Source organism: Vipera ursinii (assembly GCF_947247035.1).
Source record: "Vipera ursinii genome assembly, chromosome: 6".
Lineage (NCBI taxonomy): Eukaryota > Metazoa > Chordata > Lepidosauria > Squamata > Viperidae > Vipera > Vipera ursinii.
The window spans coordinates 64,939,521-64,957,187 of NC_139515.1; the positions used below are offsets into that span (position 1 = coordinate 64,939,521).

At 38.5% G+C, this 17,667-nt stretch overlaps 1 protein-coding gene and 1 long non-coding RNA gene across 3 annotated transcripts; one reads left to right on the forward strand and one right to left on the reverse strand.

Moving 5' to 3' along the window:
- Window positions 1–3: 3 nt before the first annotated feature.
- LOC310642211 lies at window positions 4–3,164 on the forward strand. The gene is made up of 2 exons (XR_014492848.1): window positions 4–141; window positions 2,626–3,164. It is a non-coding gene; the product is annotated as an uncharacterized lncRNA (long non-coding RNA).
- Window positions 2,929–17,345, reverse strand: HMGXB4 (HMG-box containing 4). 2 transcript variants are annotated; one of them, XM_083365731.1, is made up of 8 exons: window positions 16,745–17,333; window positions 16,413–16,480; window positions 15,949–16,030; window positions 12,453–12,517; window positions 12,121–12,226; window positions 9,927–10,096; window positions 8,332–8,454; window positions 2,929–6,918 (listed from the first exon to the last, which is right to left on the reverse strand). In XM_083365731.1, exons 1-8 carry the CDS (start codon window positions 17,307–17,309, stop codon window positions 6,874–6,876), a joined length of 1,224 nt encoding a protein of 407 aa, XP_083221857.1. In that variant the 5' UTR covers window positions 17,310–17,333; the 3' UTR covers window positions 2,929–6,873. The 2 variants fall into 2 exon arrangements, with proteins under 2 accessions (XP_083221857.1, XP_083221858.1); XM_083365732.1 differs by having other exon boundaries at window positions 16,413–17,345.
- Window positions 17,346–17,667: the final 322 nt, after the last annotated feature.

The following is a 17,667-nucleotide window of genomic DNA, read 5'->3' on the forward strand; positions in this document are numbered from 1 at the left end:
GTGCTTCGCTCTTTGCTCTTGCGACACTCCCCGCGGCCTAAGCGCCTCCTTGGCGAGCGGAGTTGTAACGCGGAAATCTGACAGACCGAGAGGTTGGGCGGAATGTAGGCCCGGCCGGCTTCTTAAGCATCTTCGCCGGGAGTAAGATTTTCTAATTTCGGGGGAGGCATTTCCTGGCAAGGACGCTCGGGAGACTCTAGACTTTTACAAGGCTCTTGACTGTAGAGAAAGGTTTTGTTACCTGATGACGGCAAGCGGCGACGGTTGGATGATGCCATAATACAGGGGTCTTCAAACTTGGCCCTTTTATGACTTGTGGACTTCAACTCCCAGAATTCCTCAGCCAGCTTTGCTGGCTGAGGAATTCTGGGAGTTGAAGTCCACAAGTCATAAAAGGGCCAAGTTTGAAGACCCCTGCCATAATAGGTCGCAGCCATGGTAGCTTCCCCGGAGGGCCTGCTCGGGGGAAAAAGCAGCTTGAACGAGACTCCATTTCGCTCTACCACAATCGAAGTCGTAATTAAGCTAAACCTGACTGTAAAAAAAGGCGCGTTACTGCCACCAGGGCAGAGCTGAGGTATCTTCTTCCATTACTGATGTCTTTCAGTTCTTTTTCAGTAGCAACCAAAGAAGATGCCCAAGTTGTCAGACTGTTTTTCCCATCCAAACTCATATGTTAAGGGAGTTATAAGCATTTAATTGTATGTATCAATATCAACGCAATGCAAGAAAGAAACACGGTTGAGTAGATTCGGTAAAGCCTTGAGAAAATTTTTGGAGTCTCATCCGGATTCAAATGAATTTAAATTATAAATTTAAAAAGTACATTTGCAACCTCAAACCATAAATGCAAAGCTATTACACTACTGGAATACTGGAAAGTCACATCTTTGAATGTTCATCAGAAGAGTTGTTATATGTACAGTATACATATGCAAAATACACCCAATTGAAAAAGTAATTTTAAATCTAACACAGATTACTGATGATTTCAAGGTATTTTGCACCATGAGTATAGTATTAATATTTCAGTATTTTATAGATGTCATTTAATGTGGAAATAGAAGTAACACCTCAAAAAAGCAAAGCATCTTCCTTGCTAATAACTTTTAATAGCAACAATTTGCTTGATTTGCTGATGCATATTTTTTATTTATTTTTATTTTTATTAGATTTATATACCGCCCTTTCCTGAAGGACTCAGGGCAGTTTACAGGGCATTTTAAAATCACACCAATACAAAATACAAAGTTAAAAGACAATTAAAAGATTAAATTATCCCTGAAAATAAAACCCCAGTTAAAATTCTCAGCCTGGGCCAGAGAGCTCAAAGAGCCAAGTCTTCAGGTCCCGGCGGAATGAACGTAGGTCAGGGGCAGTCCTGAGCTCCACAGGCAGCTGGTTCCAGAGGGCAGGCGCACCCACAGAGAAGGCCCTCACCCTGGGTGTTATCCGCCGGCAATCTTTTACCGGCGGCACCCTGAGAAGACCCTCCCTCTGCGAGCGCACTGGACGAAGGGAACTTGATGCTGGCAGCAGGTGTTCCCTCAAATATCCCGGACCCAAGCCATTTAGGGCTTTATAGGTCATCACCAGCACCTTGAATCTCACCCGGAGGGCAACTGGAAGCCAATGCAGCTCACGGAGTAGAGGTGTTACATGGGAGTATCGGGAAACCCCCATCACAACTCTCTCGGCCGCATTCTGCACCAGTTGAAGCCTCCGAGTGGTCCTCAAGGACAGCCCCATGTAGACAGCGTTGCAGTAGTCTAAACGGGAGGTCACGAGCGCATGAGTGACTGCGTAGGGCATCTCGGTCCAGGTAGGGTCGCAACTGGCGCACCAGGCGAACCTGGGCAAAAGCTCCCCTGGTCACGGCTCCTATATGATCTTCAAAATTGAGCAGTGAGTCCAGGAGGACGCCCAAGTTGCGAGCCCTATCAACGGGGGGGTGACACCTCACCCCCCATCATTAAAGGTGGAATAGTTTGGTTAGCCCGAGATGCTGATACGCAAAGCCACTCAGTTTGGCAGGATTGAGACGAAGCCTGTTTCTCCCCATCCAGACCTGGACCGCTTCCAGGCAACGGGATATCACGGCGAGGGCATCGCTGGGACAAAGTTCTCCATTTTAAAACAAGCTTGTGTCAAAACCAATGTAAGAATGTATCTCACATGTTAATCTGTTACAGGCTCAAGTTCTCATATTTCAAGTAAATACAGTACAGGTAGTCCTTAATTTACCACAATTGAGCCCAACATTTCTGTTGTTAAGTGAGACATTTGTTAAGTGAATTTTGTCCCAATTTATGACCTTTCTTGCCACAGTTAAGTGAATCACTTCAGTTATCAATTAGTAATACAGCTGTTAAGTAATCTGGCTTCCCCATTGATTTTGCTTATCAAAAGGTTGCAAAAGATGATCATATGATCTTGGGACACAGCAATGGTTATAACTATGAACCAATTGCCAAGTATCTGAATTTTTATCACATGATCATGGGGATGCTTTGTTAGTGTGAAAAATGGTCATGTCACTTTTTTCAATGCCATTGTAAGTTTGAACAGTCACTAAACAAACTGTTGTAAGTTGAGGATTACCTATACTATGCTTTTCCACTTCAGGACCCAGACTGTTATGAATGCCAGCAGACCGACCCACAAACTTCACATGAAAATTATGACAAACTCATTTACAACTAAAGAGTTTATAACAACTGTTCCTGGAAGACACACTGACTGAATTTCAAACTAATAACCTTGAAGCAAAATTAAAAAAAGGCATAGAGTTCTACAGAAGGACATGTATAGGTGATTATCATACAAGGATAGTGACATACTGATGGGAGAGGGAGGGAAAATTTTCTGATACTGAAAAACCTGTACATGAATTAATGGGAGGAAAGAGAAATGAATCAGAATAAAATGTCCAGGTATAAAAACGTTTATGTACAATACCAAGAAGGTTGAATGCAGGAACTAACAAATACATAAAAAACAAAAGCATTTACGTTCAAAACCTTTCACTATCAAATATGACAAGATATGTATTATACAAATGTGTACAAATTTTAAATAAAGATACATCAAGTACATTTAAAACATCAAGTGTACCATATTGCAAATGGTAAATGTGAAGCAGATCTTCTATTTAATCCAAGATGCTGAAAACTTAAAACTACATATTGTCTGTTTGTGAATTAAAGCCTTTAATTGACAAGATTATTTGAGCCACTGGAAGAAGGCAATTATTTCTGATTCTCCTGTGCTCACTTTCTGTGTTCTGGTTTTTTCTAGCTTTTGTGATGTATCTGTGGGTGGGGTAGCACAGGACAGGAGGACATAAGTAAAAATTGCTTTTCTTTATTTGTAGGAGAGCCGTGTTAGCCTAGGCTGGCAAAAAAACAAACAAAAAAACCCAGGTGTTTGATAGCACCAACTAACATATTAAATGGAGTAAGCTTTTGCAAGATGTAGCTCATTTGGTCAGACGTGAGATATCCGATAATGCCTTTTAATTACATTTCTTAGTTGGAAAAGGTGCTACCAAACTCCTAATTTTAAAGACTTTCCACTCAATGCTGAAAACCCAAAGAACTTTCCAAAAGCATATAGTGTGATGATTCTGCTAAATGTCCAGGTCTAAAGATTGATACTCTTTATTGCTCATTTACTGCTTGTATGTCTGCACATTTCTGAGTGACTGACTCACAGGATGTTTCTTAAAAGTAATTTGCCATTGCTTGTTTCCTAGGGCTGAGAAAAAAATGATTGGCCTAAGGTCATCAGATGGCTTCCATGTTTTCCTGGCTTCCAGCCTGATGCTTAAGCACTATATCAATTGGTCCTTATATTGCTTGTAAAGGTAAAGGTAAAGGTTCCCCCGCACATGCGTGCTAGTCGTTTCCAATTCTAGGGGCCGGTGCTCATCTCTGTTTCAAAGCCGAAGAGCCAGCGCTTGTCCGAGGACATCTCCGTGGTCATGTGGCCGGCATGACTAGACGCCAAAGGCGCACGGAACGCTGTTACCTTTCCACCATAGTGGTCCCTATTTTTCTACTTGTATTTTTACGTGCCTTCGAACTGCTAGGTTGGCAGAAGCTGGGACGAGTAACAGGCGCTCACTCTGTTACGCGACACTCGGGATTCGACCCGCCAAACTGCCGACCATCTGATCGACAAGCTCAGCGTCCTAACCCACTGAGCCACCACATCCCTTATATTGCTTGTAGCACAGTTCAAATAACACAAAATCTGAATAAGTTTTTAAAGCCTCAAGTCATTAGCTCTTAACACATAGTACTTTAATCTTCAGGTTTAACTAGGGCAGACAAGTCAAACCCGCAACGTCACATGATGTCATGTGACATATCCGAGCTTTTTTACCATTGCTGGCAATGGGATGGGCGTGGTTTCCTGGTGATGCGTGCGGCCTGCGGGCCAGCAGTTTGACACCCCTGAACTGGGGGATAGGAATGGAGATGGGTGCTTCATTATTTAGAGGAAGTTTAAAATGAACTGATGGAAAACCAGTCAATTTAGCACCTTACCAATTAGAAAAATATCCACTATAAGACCTAGGAAAGCGATATATATTTAATCTTGGATTCAAAATTATTTCATTTCCTGTTTTAAGATTTTTAAATCCTATGTGATAAGGTTATATGATGTAGCATTTTAACATTTGTTTCATCCCTTTTTTTAACCACACTGCAAGGACACATCGATTCACAAACGCAGTTGGGACCAGAACTTCTGTCCCTAAACAGTGTGGTGGTTAAGTGAGTCATCATGTGACTGCACCTAATTTTATGACCTTTTTGCTATGGTCCTTAAATGAACCTAGCTTCCCCCATTGACTTTGCTTGTGCGAAGCCAGGTGGGCAGTTCACAAATGGCGATCACATTACCCTGGGATGCTGCAATCATCATAAATATATGCAGGTCACATGATCATATGTCACTTTTTTCACCCTGTTGTAACTCTGAACATTTGCTAAATGAATGGCTGTAAGTTGTGGACTACCTGTATTGCTATTTTCATTTGAATATTTTTAAAAAAATTCAAAATCTCCTTTGAATCAATACTTGTTATAACATGAAGTTCAATTCTGACAAGATCATATAGATGAGAAAACCAATATAGTCCTTACAACCATTTGTTTAATGACCATTTCAAGTTACAACCGCACTGAAAAAAGTGACTTATGACCATTTTTCACACTTATGACCATTGCAGCATCCTCATGGTCATGTGATCAAAATTCAGATGCTTGACAACTGGCTCATATTTATGACTGCTGCAGCATCCCAGGTTGTGTGATCACCTTTTGTAACCTGACAAGCAAAGTCAATGGGGAAGTTAGATTCACTTAACAACTGCATTACTAACAGTTACAGTGATTCACTTAACAACTGTGGCAAGAAAGGTCATAAAATGGGGCAAAACTCAACAACTGTCTCAGCAACATAAATTTTGGGCTCAGTTGTGGCCATAGGTTGAGAACTATCTGTACATGTTTTCTGAACAATAGTAAGAGGAATTTTTTGTGTCCTAATTAGAACTATATACAAAAATACACAAAAAATGTAAATACCTATATTAAGAATGCCATACTTAATCCTATGAAAATGCTTTCCCAGAGAAGAAGAGATTCAGAACACTAAAGCCTGTGCTGGGACATTGGATTTCTCTTCCTCTTATTAAATCCTTCAGTATCACCTCTCTAACTGCCTCTACATGAATATTAGCACCATAAGAGAAAAAAAGTCAATTTGCTGGTAGTAAGAATTGGAATTTGTGTAATTGGGGGAATGCTCTTTGCCTTCTATGACAATATTTTTAGCTGCTGTTTCAGAAGTCACTAAATGTGAAAAATTTGGAGCTTGGAAATGTAGGCTAAGGATCTTTTCTCTCATAATCTGAAGATTGTGTGAAATATTACATTTCTATACTCTAATTATAGTGCTATGTTTTGAAAATTATTTGGAAGAATTGCTTCAAAACTTGATTGAATTTGAGTTAGCACTTCACTGCTACTTATTAAAACAAGTATGTGTGGAGAAAAATATAGCTGCTTTTAGCAGTCACATTAAAGAAATAACTGTTTTAATGATTTGATTTCATTCACTACCATATTTGTATATAGCCCTGTCAATCAATGAATGCAACAATTACCGTAATAAGTCCTAATGTCAGAACAATTCTTTAGGGATAGGACAATTTTTTCCATCATTACTTAGAACAAGATGTCCATTATTTTTTCCCCATTCCACTGTTTCCACTTAGAGAAGTACTATTTTATAGCAACAGCAGTAACATTTAGGCTTATATACTGCCCAATAGCATTGTGCAGCACTCTCTGGATGGTTTACAATGTTGAAGCATTATTTGTATATTGCCCCAACAATCTGGGTCCTCATTTTACCTTTCTCGGGAAGATGGAAGGCTAAGTCAACCTTGACCTCTGTTAGGATCAAACTCCAGGTTGTGCACAGTTTGCCTGCAATACTGCACTTTAACCACTGCACCATCAGGGCTCTGTTTTATACTAAAATATTAGTGGTACTGGGTCTATGGCACTTATTTGCCCCAAAGTTGCTTGACATTTCTAATTAAAATAATTCAATATATTTTTCTTTTATATTAAGGCTGATATGTAAAAATACTAAACTCTTAATTATGTCAAAACACAGACTTAAGAAAACATCTTCCAATACTTGCAAATTAAGTGCAGAACTTTTCATAAAATCAAGTTAAACAATTATTGACAAAAAGTTAAAATTCTGTAGGTTGAGACTTGAAGAACACAATATATATGTATACACACCAGTAACACAGCAGTAGATTACTTTCCACACTCCCTTTTTTTGTCAAAGACCGGGCATTATGTAGGCAATATTATCTAATGTATTTGACTGAAAAGACAGAAACATTAAATTAATTCAGTATGTATGTTACAAAGTGAAATGTTTTTTGCTTGAATAGAATATTTAAGGAAAACCCCATCAAAGGTAACTTGTCTTCCCAGCCCCACTTCTGCATTGCCAAAATTGACAACAAATCTTCAATTTTTGATTCAGTATAATTTTTCCTGTTTACTTTGTTTTAAAACCAACAGTGTCTGAAATAAATGTGACAATTTCCTATTTCACACAATAGCATACAGAAAATGCTTAAAATGTGAGCCCTGGACACTGTTGATCGTGTCATGGTATCTACCATATTTTGGCTTACGACCATAATTGTACTGCCCATCCCTGTTGTGAATAGATACCAAAGGCTGCATTTCTTCAGAAATACTTTCCTCTGACCTGGATTATATAATTGTTATAAAGCTAATAAAGATGTTAGAAGGGGTTTTTTTGGCTCCCTTTCATAGTTAGGTATAAACTTGTATCTAAATCTTATTAAACTCATTGGGACTTATGTTAGAAGTAATTAAATTAAGTAACAGATTCAAATGAATATTTTATCTCCATTTTATGCTCCATTTCCAAAAATGGAGACCATTTCCTCCCCACCTTGGATTTATAGAGATCAGCTGAGGCATTTGTACTGTTAAAATGGAACTCTTCAGCTCCCTTTCAGAGCCAAAGAATGGGAAAGCAAGTTGGAATGTATTTATTAGCTGTGATAACTCTCCAAACCCCATGCAATTAAAAGAGAGCTGCTATTTCAATTATCAGTTAGGAAAAAGGATGGAGCTCCTTGCCCTTTTCAAGCCAGGATGAAAAACTCACTTTTGATGATAGGATTAAATGAATGTTCAGCTTTTAAGTCTCTTTCCCCCCACTTACAATACATGTATTTCAGGATGTGGTAAGAGAGAGATGTTAGCATAAAAGAACACTCTATTTATGAAAACTTCCCAAGGAGTGTATTACCTTATATAGCTTGTCCTCGATTAACAGTGGTTAATAAGAGACTGGAATTTACATTGCTAATCGGTGTGGTCATAAAGTGTGATGTCACATAACTATTGCTTAGTGATTGCAATCCTGGTCATCCCCATTGCCATTATTAAGCAAATTGTCATGTGAGGACCACCCCGATCCAAGCCATTCTAGACTTGGTCCCTCCCAGCTTTGGTAAGGTAAAGGAGTGCCTCCTTTTGAATAATCTTCACCTGCCTATCTCTCTCACTGTCTCTGCCATTTTGGTTGCCTGCCTGCCTGCTGCCACCCAGTATCCCCATCACCTAGCTGTCCATTGCCCCTGCATCTGCAGCACTGAATGCAACTATTGTACTGGATGGGGTCTCTGTTTGCGCCCTGCATAACTAAAATTTAAGACCTAGTAAGACAGTTTGGTAATTAAGGGTAACTTACCAAAACATGTTTGGGGCAGCCATTTAGCTCAGGTAACTGGGATGTGAGGCAAGTCAAAGGGCCCAGAGCACAAATAATTGAATCCAGGAGTACTGATAAACTTCCTGATACAGCTACCATTCCCTGGGAGGCCAAAAAGGAATGAGAAAAGTTGTTAATCTAATATACTCAGTATCAATGTACCCTTCCTATTTTAGGTCCATCATAATTTTCTCAAATTCAGCAGCCCTATTCTGCTCTGTGAAAGAGCTTTTACAGAGAAATCGCACACAGAGAAATGAATGAACATGAATTCAACTGAAAGCAAGAAAGGCTACATTCTGTACCACACATGTATAAGATAAGCAAACACAAAATGTAGCACTTCATAAAATACACAAGCAAAGTAGATTCTCACCTAAATATTTATGCACTGGGTGTGCAGTTAGAAAATTAAGTGCACTGTTGTTCAGTAGGCTAATATATTTAAAATGGAGAGCCTCCACACTTCCTCTCTCTTTAGGCAGCTTCTTAGTAGTCTATTCTACAGGGCAGATCATAATACCATAATTAGGTTAGAATATCATGGTGGATCAGAAGTCCCATCTTCATCCAGCATTTTGTTTCCTAAGACAATAGTTGCTTCTGAGATGCTCTCGGCAAGAAGTGGAAAAATAGCTTATTTCCAATATTTGCCCTACCAATTTGATACTTGGATATCACTTTCCATCTCCAAGGTTAAGAGTTTTTGATATAATCTGTCCATTACTTTTTATTTGTATCCATTGGTATCTATTGCCATCTTCTGTGATCCTGTGTATGCCAGAGTTTAATCAGGCGCTCTATGATAAAATATTTTCTTCGATCTGTTCTAATTAATCTTTCAATTGCCTTTACCAGATAAATTCAGATCTTTGGATGAGGTAATGAGATTTATTCGTTTTCTTTTTTAAAGTAATTTCAGTTGTTAAACAATCAGTGGAACCTCTGAATAATGTACTGTAGGTTAGAAACTTCATGATTTACAAGAAGCAGAAGTAGTGGTATATCAATTGCATTCCAAGTATGCTAAATTTTGTAGATTACAGTACAATCTTCTACAACATAGCATACTATAGATTTTTGCTGCATTGCAATTGCCATTAACCTAAACTACTCACTACAAGAGGTGGGACTTGAATTTCCAGCTCCAACTTTTGTAGGTGAGTTATTTCAATAGTTGTTTATTTTTTAAATGAAAGCTTATTACAAAAGGTAGACATCTGCAATAAAATCTTAGGATGCAAAAAAAACTAGAGGTGGGGACCTCATGTGACCTAGGGATTATCCACTCATGATCTGACTGAAGAATAGAGCAAGAAATCAACTACACAGGAAGCATACTACTACTTTTATTAAGATTGGCTACAATAAGAATCTTGCAAGTCTGATTGTGCTTCTTCTTTCTTATAAGTCTGAATTAAGGAGGTACCTGTCTGAACTGCTTCCAAATATCTGTCTATGGAAGACTTAAAATATGTTTCAATTTGCTATTGCCTGGTAACAGATCTTGTGTATCTTTTATTTTCTATAAATATTAAAGAGGAATGAAACTACATTATAGCTCTTGTACCTACTTCAGTCTCCTGCAGCCTGTGGCCAATAAGACTTAGAGACTCTCCCAGTAATTGCAGATGTGCAGCTACATCAATGGGATCTGTCTCAGGAACTTTCACTGGTGAAGAGGATAATACCATCATGCTAGTTGGGGACTTTTTATGGGGTGAAGGCACGCTTGTTAGAGAAGCTGAAAACAGACAATAAAACAGTTAAAAAAAAACAATATACCTTTATACAATATACAAAAAAGTTAAAATGGGAACATACATATATATAATTGGGTTAGAAAACCAAGGAGTATATGAAATCCCATGCACCACCTGCCCCACCACATACATCGGACAGACCAACAGAAGAATAAGTGCACGCATTGAAGAGCACAAAAACTCACTCAGAAAGGGAGAACAAACTTCATCCCTGGTCCAACACTTTGAAGCCACGGGACATGAAATTGATGTAAAAAAACCCAAAACTATCGCCAAAATTGAACATTTTAACAACAGAATAATCAGAGAAGCCATTGAGATAGAAAAACGCCCCCACAGCATGAACAAACGAGATGATACCTCTCGCCTACCAGCCATTTGGAAACCCGCCTTGATTGACAGACGAGTCCCAACCACCAAGAATGATACCAGACCCAAACTCATGATAACATCACATGACACCACCACCACACAACCATTCAAAAAGCAAATCCGAACCCACAATGATAACGACGCACAACCACAAAACAGAAACCTAACTACAGCTGCAACATCAGCCACTTTAAACCCCTCCAAACCACACAATAAGCAAACAGACACCCACTATAAAAACATAGCACCACCACAAACACGAAGCCAAACAAAAGCAGCACAACTCACCAGCTCAGGTCTAAGGCTGGCAGCTGAGACCAGCCCATCCACTCAAAACACCCCCCCACCCAATCAGAACACACCCACCATTCAAAACACACTCCCACCCAATCAGAACACACTTAATCCCCCACCCAATCAGAGCACACCTCCACCCACAGAACACACCCCCTCTGGCAGTTTAAAAAAGAGGAACAAACAGCCACTACCACATGCTTCTCCCAGAAGAAGGAAGCTGAAGCCTCCAGCCTGAGGATGACGGATGGGATTCCGTCGAAACGTTGCTCCTACACCTTCAACTCTACACAGGAAAAAACCCGAATAACCAAAGATCCACATACAAACACCCGCGAAAACCTCAGAAAACACACACACACACACACACACACTTCTTTAATTCATGCCTTTTGGAAAATAAGAAGAGCTGGAAAAGCTGCCCAGAGATCCAGAGAGCAGAGAAGTTTAATAATTATTATCAATTTCCCTCACAACTCAAATAACTCATGTTTGCATTGGCTCTGTCCAAAAAAGCTTTCCCTAAATTGTTAACCTTCCATTATACTGGATTTAAATTTTCACAATTTCCACGTAATTGTGGGGCTTGAAGTTCTCCAATCACTGGTCCATCAAAGTTCTCTTCGTATTTCACATTGTGAGTACCGTATTTTGTATTGATTGTTCAATAATCTTTTGTCCTTAAGTCAAACCCTACCTAGGAGATAAAAGCAAGATTAACACAAAGTTCAAGAAAGTATCTTTAATGATAGTCTGGATTAAAACAGAATCTTGACAATAGCAAGAGTAAATTCTCAAATTTGGCAATAATGAATTAATTTAAGTGGAGTCTCTTGGAAATATACTGTTCTCACATCTGGACTGTGCTGCTTCTTCTCAGATAATTCAACTCCTCAACCACTGCTTTCCTACATCTCTTATACCTTTCCATCTATTACTTTATTTCAAAAAGGCAGCTGATAATTCTGTAAAAGTGAAATCAGTTTAATACACAATTATCAAAAAATGAAACAAATTTACATTTTTGGTGCCTAGTCTTTTGGTATTTGATTCATTGTTCTAATCTATGCAGACTTATTCTAGATAGTCTGATTAATAGCAATCTTGGCTTAAAGCAGCTTTTACAGTACTTCTCAGACCTTCATATTTGAATTTTGAGGTCTGGGAGTAAACCAAAGCCCTAATATCTGCCAATTTCTCATCAGCTATTAATGATAAAATTTTTGTCTGGAATCTTGGAGCAGTTTGATGAAAGAGACAAATGTCCCAATATATTTAGTTACAATAATACAAATTAACTTGGGAGGAAAACATGAATATAATGGAATGTGGAAGCTACCTTTCAATTTTGGGGAACCCTCTGATGACATTGCTTTCCTCTTCACTGTCGTTGCCTCTGCTTTATTCTGCTTATGTTGCAAATACTGAGCCTTCTGCTTCCAAACCTGCAAAGAATAAGGAAAGCAAAACTGACACGAAAAACTGCACTGTTTAGGCAATTGATTAGCAAAATGTGCAGCCCATATAGTTAAAAGTACTTAGATCCCAAGTATTTCATAATTATTAAATGTGGAGGGGACTGCTATACATAAACTACTCTGGGGAGTAAATTAATGCAAGCATCATCCCAACTCAGATTTTTTTAAAAAAAATATCTTCTCAAATATTTACCAGCTTATCTTTCTCTGGAAGCTGTTTCCAAACCTCTGCTAGCTTTTTGCTCAGCTCACCAAAATCTAGCAGGAAATCAGAGAAGGTGAACAGTTCAGAATAAAAGCAGATAGTTTCTAATTTTAATGAGGAATCTGATTCATGAACATTTAGTTAACCACTGAATCAATTATAAGACACATTAACAAAACATGCAACAATAAATATTTTTCAATAACTATAAAATATAAAGCTATCCATGTCAGATTTTATATTAAATGTACAAAGCAAAGGCATCCCATAATAATTTTATTTATTTCGGCAATACAAACTACTACCATAAGACTGCAAGTACTTCTAAAAAAATTCTGAGTGAAAGGAACTGGTGCAATCTGGCTGCTAAAAGAACAAAATAAGATAGATATTTAATTATCCTGATTTATATTAGCCAATACCAGTCCACATTTAGGAAGATCAGTAAAGCAAATTCTTATTGATAGGTGTGAATTAATTTATTTAGATACTCAGCAAAAATTAGTATGCTTGTCTTTTGATACTGCAAATTTAATTGCTAGCTTAATTGATTATAGCTACAATGGCAGCCATTTTTATTTATAATGTTGTTGTTGTTGTTAGCTGCGAAGTCGTGTCCGACCCATCGCGACCCTATGGACAACATTCCTCCAGGCCTTCCTGTCCTCTACCATCTTCTGGAGTCCATTTAAGCTCACGCCTACTGCTTCAGTGACTCCATCCAGCCACCTCATTCTCTGTCGTCCCCTTCTTCTATTGCCCTCGATCTTCCCCAGCATTAGGCTCTTCTCCAGGGAGTCCTTCCTTCTCATTAGGTGGCCAAAGTACTTGAGTTTTAGCTTCAGGATCTGGCCTTCTAAAGAGCAGTCAGGATTGATCTCCTCTAGGACTGACCGGTTTGATCGGCTTGCAGTCCAAGGGACTCGCAGGAGTCTTCTCCAGCACCACAGTTCAAAGGCCTCAATTCTTTGGCGCTCAGCCTTTCTTATGGTCCAACTTTCACTACCATACATTGCAACTGGAAAGACCATAGCCTTGACTATACGCACTTTTGTTGACAGGGTGATGTCTCTGCTTTTTAGTGTGCTGTCTAGATTTGCCATGGCTTTCCTCCCCAGGAGCAAGCGTCTTTTAATTTCTTGGCTACAGTCCCCATCTGCAGTGATCTTGGAGCCCAGGAAAATAAAATCTGTCACTACCTCCATTTCTTCCCCATCTATTTGCCAGGAATTGAGAGGGCCAGATGCCATGATCTTGGTTTTCTTAATGATAAGTTTCAACCCAAGTTTTGCACTCTCCTTCTTCACCTGCAACAAGAGGCTCTTTAGTTCTTCTTCACTTTCTGCCATTAGAGTGGTATCATCTGCGTATCTTAGGTTGTTGATATTTCTTCCGGCAATCTTAATTCCAACTTTTGATTCATCTAGCCCTGCCTTTCTCATGATGTGCTCTGCATATAAGTTAAATAGGCAGGGCGACAGTATACAGCCTTGCCGGACTCCTTTCCCAATTTTGAACCAATCAGTGGTTCCGTGTCCAGTTCTCACTGTTGCTTCTTGACCCGCATATAGGTTTCTCAAGAGACCAATAAGATGGTCTGGTACTCCCATCTCTTTAAGAACTTGCCACAGTTTGTTATGATCCACACAATCAAAGGCTTTAGCATAGTCAATGAAGCAGAAGTAGATGTTTTTCTGGAACTCCCTAGCTTTCTCCATGATCCAGCGTATGTTGGCAATTTGATCTCTAGTTCCTCTGCCTCTTCGAAATCCCGCCTGCACTTCTGGTAGTTCTCGATCCACATACTGCTGAAGTCTAGCTTGTAGGATTTTAAGCATGACTTTACTAGCATGAGAAATGAGTGCAATGGTGCGATAGTTTGAACATTCTTTGGCACTGCCTTTCTTAGGAATTGGAATGTAAACTGATCTTTTCCAATCCTGTGGCCACTGTTGAGTTTTCCAAATTTGCTGGCAAATTGAGTGTAGTACTTTTACTGCATTGTCTTTTAAGATTTTGAATAGCTCAGCTGGAATACTGTCACCTCCACTAGCTTTGTTGTTGCTCAGCTTTTCTAAGGCCCACTTCACTTCACATTCTAGGATGTCTGGCTTGAGGTCAGTGACCACCTCATTGTGATTATCAGGGACGTTAAGCTCATTCTTGTATAGTTCTTCTGTGTAATTTTGCCACCTCTTCTTAATCTCTTCTGCCTCTGTTAGGTCCCTGCCATTTTGGTCCTTTATCATGCCCATTTTTGCATTAAACGTTCCCTTCATTTCTCCAATTTTCTTGAAAAGATCTCTGGTCCTCCCTATTCTATTGTTTTCTTCTATTTCTTTGCACTGTTCATTTAAGAAGGCATTCTTATCTCTTCTAGCTATTCTCTGGAATTCTGCATTTATTTATAATAGTTATCAACATTTAACTGAGCTGAGAGGAAATCAGTTTATACTTTAACCAAACTACTTAGCTTAACTAAGAATTAAATGACCATCTGCTGAAGTAATTATTTTACAATGATAGGCAGTAATCCTACAGTATATGTACTTACCTGAAATCAGTGGTAGTGAGTACCAAGTTGTCTTGTATAAGAATTTATTAATTACTTTTATTTTTTTTTCCTTATGCAAAAATTTCCCTACACTGTAAAAATATTAGAGATGGTTTCAACATTTGCACCAAGCTAGACTACCTGACAACATGTTTAATTCAAAAACTGTGTAACAAAGACAAAGAAAAGGAAACTCAGAACCTGAATTATGTCTGGCCATGTTGTCTTGAGAATTAAAACACTGTTTGCCATGTCTTATTTTGTTTGTTTTAAAATATGCCAAAATATAAATTATTGCAGTATGTTTTATGTGGGCCTGCCCTGATCAGAAACTGTAATTGTTTTAAACTACAAGCACTAGAATAGAACTGGGAAATACCTTTCTATTCTTTAAAATTTGTTCTTTATAGTTCTAACTTAAAGATGGCCAGACAGGTTATTACAGTAAGTGTCAAAAACTATTCTCTGGGTTCTAATGTTATTAATAGTGAGGAAAAGACTAATTGGAAATTTAGACTTTTCAGTGGTGACATCTTGAATCTTCCCATCAGGATGATTCATGGAATGGTGAATTTTGTAATTTTCGGCAACCAGCTAAAATGTTTTTTTAAATTCGACTATGAAATGCTTCTTTTGTGATATATAATTTCTTAACACAGATTCAAATTGTATTGTCAATCGCTATAATTTCTGGAGTGGAAAGTGGAGTAACAGATGGTATCGTAAGAAAAGTGACGCTTATGAGGAAATATCACTTTCTGAAAGTGCAGATTTTAAAAGCATGTGCATAATCTTTATAAGCATGTGCATAATCTCACTTACTGCTCAAATGAGTATTTTAATCTTTAGGCAAATAATTTGAAGAAAATATAATAGAGGTTGGATTAAACAAACAACAAAAACTCAACCCTCATAGGGCTGTTATTTTACCTATTCCTGGATGCTCAGCCACAATGTTCACACGATATTCCTTACAGAATACTTGGTAGGCAGACATATTTTTCTTCTTTGGCTAATTAGAAAAAGGGGGGGAGGCAGATAATATTTTACAGTATGTACTAGTATCAATTTCTTTCTAATGCCTATAGAAATAGCTGAAAAACCATTTCATATTCCATTTCTTTATACATTAGTACCTGAGCTGAATTTTTTTGTTATGCAGCATATGTTTTTAACAAACCATAGCTTTATAGTTGGAAGGAAAAATGCAGTATTTCTTATTCCCTTCATGATGATAATGAAAAAAGACAGCATCTAAAACATTTTGCAACACAAAAACCTCTGGAATAAATAGCAGATTATGGCTTAAAATCTGGAGTTACAAAGGACATTTTGAATTTGCTATTGCAAGAATCAACCATAACTTATAGTACTCACTTCCTACGCAGTTTTACCTTTTCTTTTTCAATTTTCTCAATCTTCTCTTTTTCTTCTTTCTTCTTCTTTTTCTCATTCAGGCCATCTGTACAGAAAACAGGTGGTAATGGTGAGGGAGGAGGAGGGGCAGGTAGAGCAAACTGGATGCTAGCTGGAGAAACAGGCAGCTGTGGTGTTATTTCTACTGCTGCTGGTGATGAAGAGAGGCCAGAACTCTTCTTCAATTTAGAGTGTTTTTTCTCCTTGTGTTTCTCCTTGTCTTTCTTCTTTTTACTCTTCTTTGATTTCTTTTTCTTTTTTATCTCCCGATATGAATCGTCAATGATTAGTTCTCCAGCTTCCAACTCACCTCCAGATGAAGATCCAGATTCCATTTGTGGTTCCAAGTTTGAAAGCTCAAAGTCACTGCTTTGGCCTTCAGGGAAAAGGGATGTGTCTGGGCTGAAGCCCTCAGCAGGCGAAAGGGGATGGGGATCTGGAGGTGGCTTGTGCTTCTTCCGGGATGATTTCATGAAGCTGTGTGTATCAAGGCCTGGGGGCTGCGAGCTTTGTTCATCCCGAATAGACTTCTTAGAGGTCTTTTTTATAGCTCCAGAATGTGAAAAGGGGTCTTCTGTTATGCTACTGGCTTTCTCTTTTGGTGAGAGGATTAACTTCATTTTTAAGCCATCAGGCTCACGTAAGGTTAGCATTTCAGTGTTTACATATGGTGGTTTTATTTTTTTGGACTTGTGGAAAGTTCCATCATCCAAGGGTGGTTCGCTGCTTCCACTTAGCTTCTTCTTGTGATGTTCCTTCTTACTCTCTGAATAACTGGGAGCACTGAATGAAGAATGAGATGATTTTTCCAAAGTCCTTTTAGATGATTTGGAGCTAGTGGCTAAAGGAGTGTTGATGGCTTTAAGCAAATCCATGGCAGTGTTAGTGGAGAGTGGGGAAAAAAAATACTTTTTCCTATTCTTTGATGACTCCAAAGGCAGGGAAAGTTCAAAAGGACAAAAGTCTAAAAGAGCACAGAAAAAACAGGTAAAAATAAGTACATGCACCAGACATCAAAACCAACTGTATCTTCATTTACAAACTGTAAACAGTATTTAGAGTAAGAAATCAGAAGAATAAAATACAGGGTTGGAGTAGCAAGAAACTAAAACATAAAATGCCTAAAACAATTAAGTAGTGCTTGTCTAGGGCCAGACATATATAAAACAGGTACCAGGCAGATTTTCAGGAACAGGGATTTCCACAACTGAATACCCTCAAGATGGATAATAT

What these genes read in the sequence shown, in the direction of transcription:
- HMGXB4 (XM_083365732.1), bottom strand. Translation starts at nt 17,309, where the DNA reads ATGGATTTGCTTAAAGCCATCAACACTCCTTTAGCCACTAGCTCCAAA. An exon ending in AGAAAATTGAAAAAGAAAAG is followed by an intron (nt 16,031 to 16,412) that starts GTAAAACTGCGT and finishes TTTTCTAATTAG; the next exon opens with CCAAAGAAGAAAAATATGTC. An exon ending in TTCCAGAGAAAGATAAGCTG is followed by an intron (nt 12,227 to 12,452) that starts GTAAATATTTGA and finishes TATTCTTTGCAG; the next exon opens with GTTTGGAAGCAGAAGGCTCA.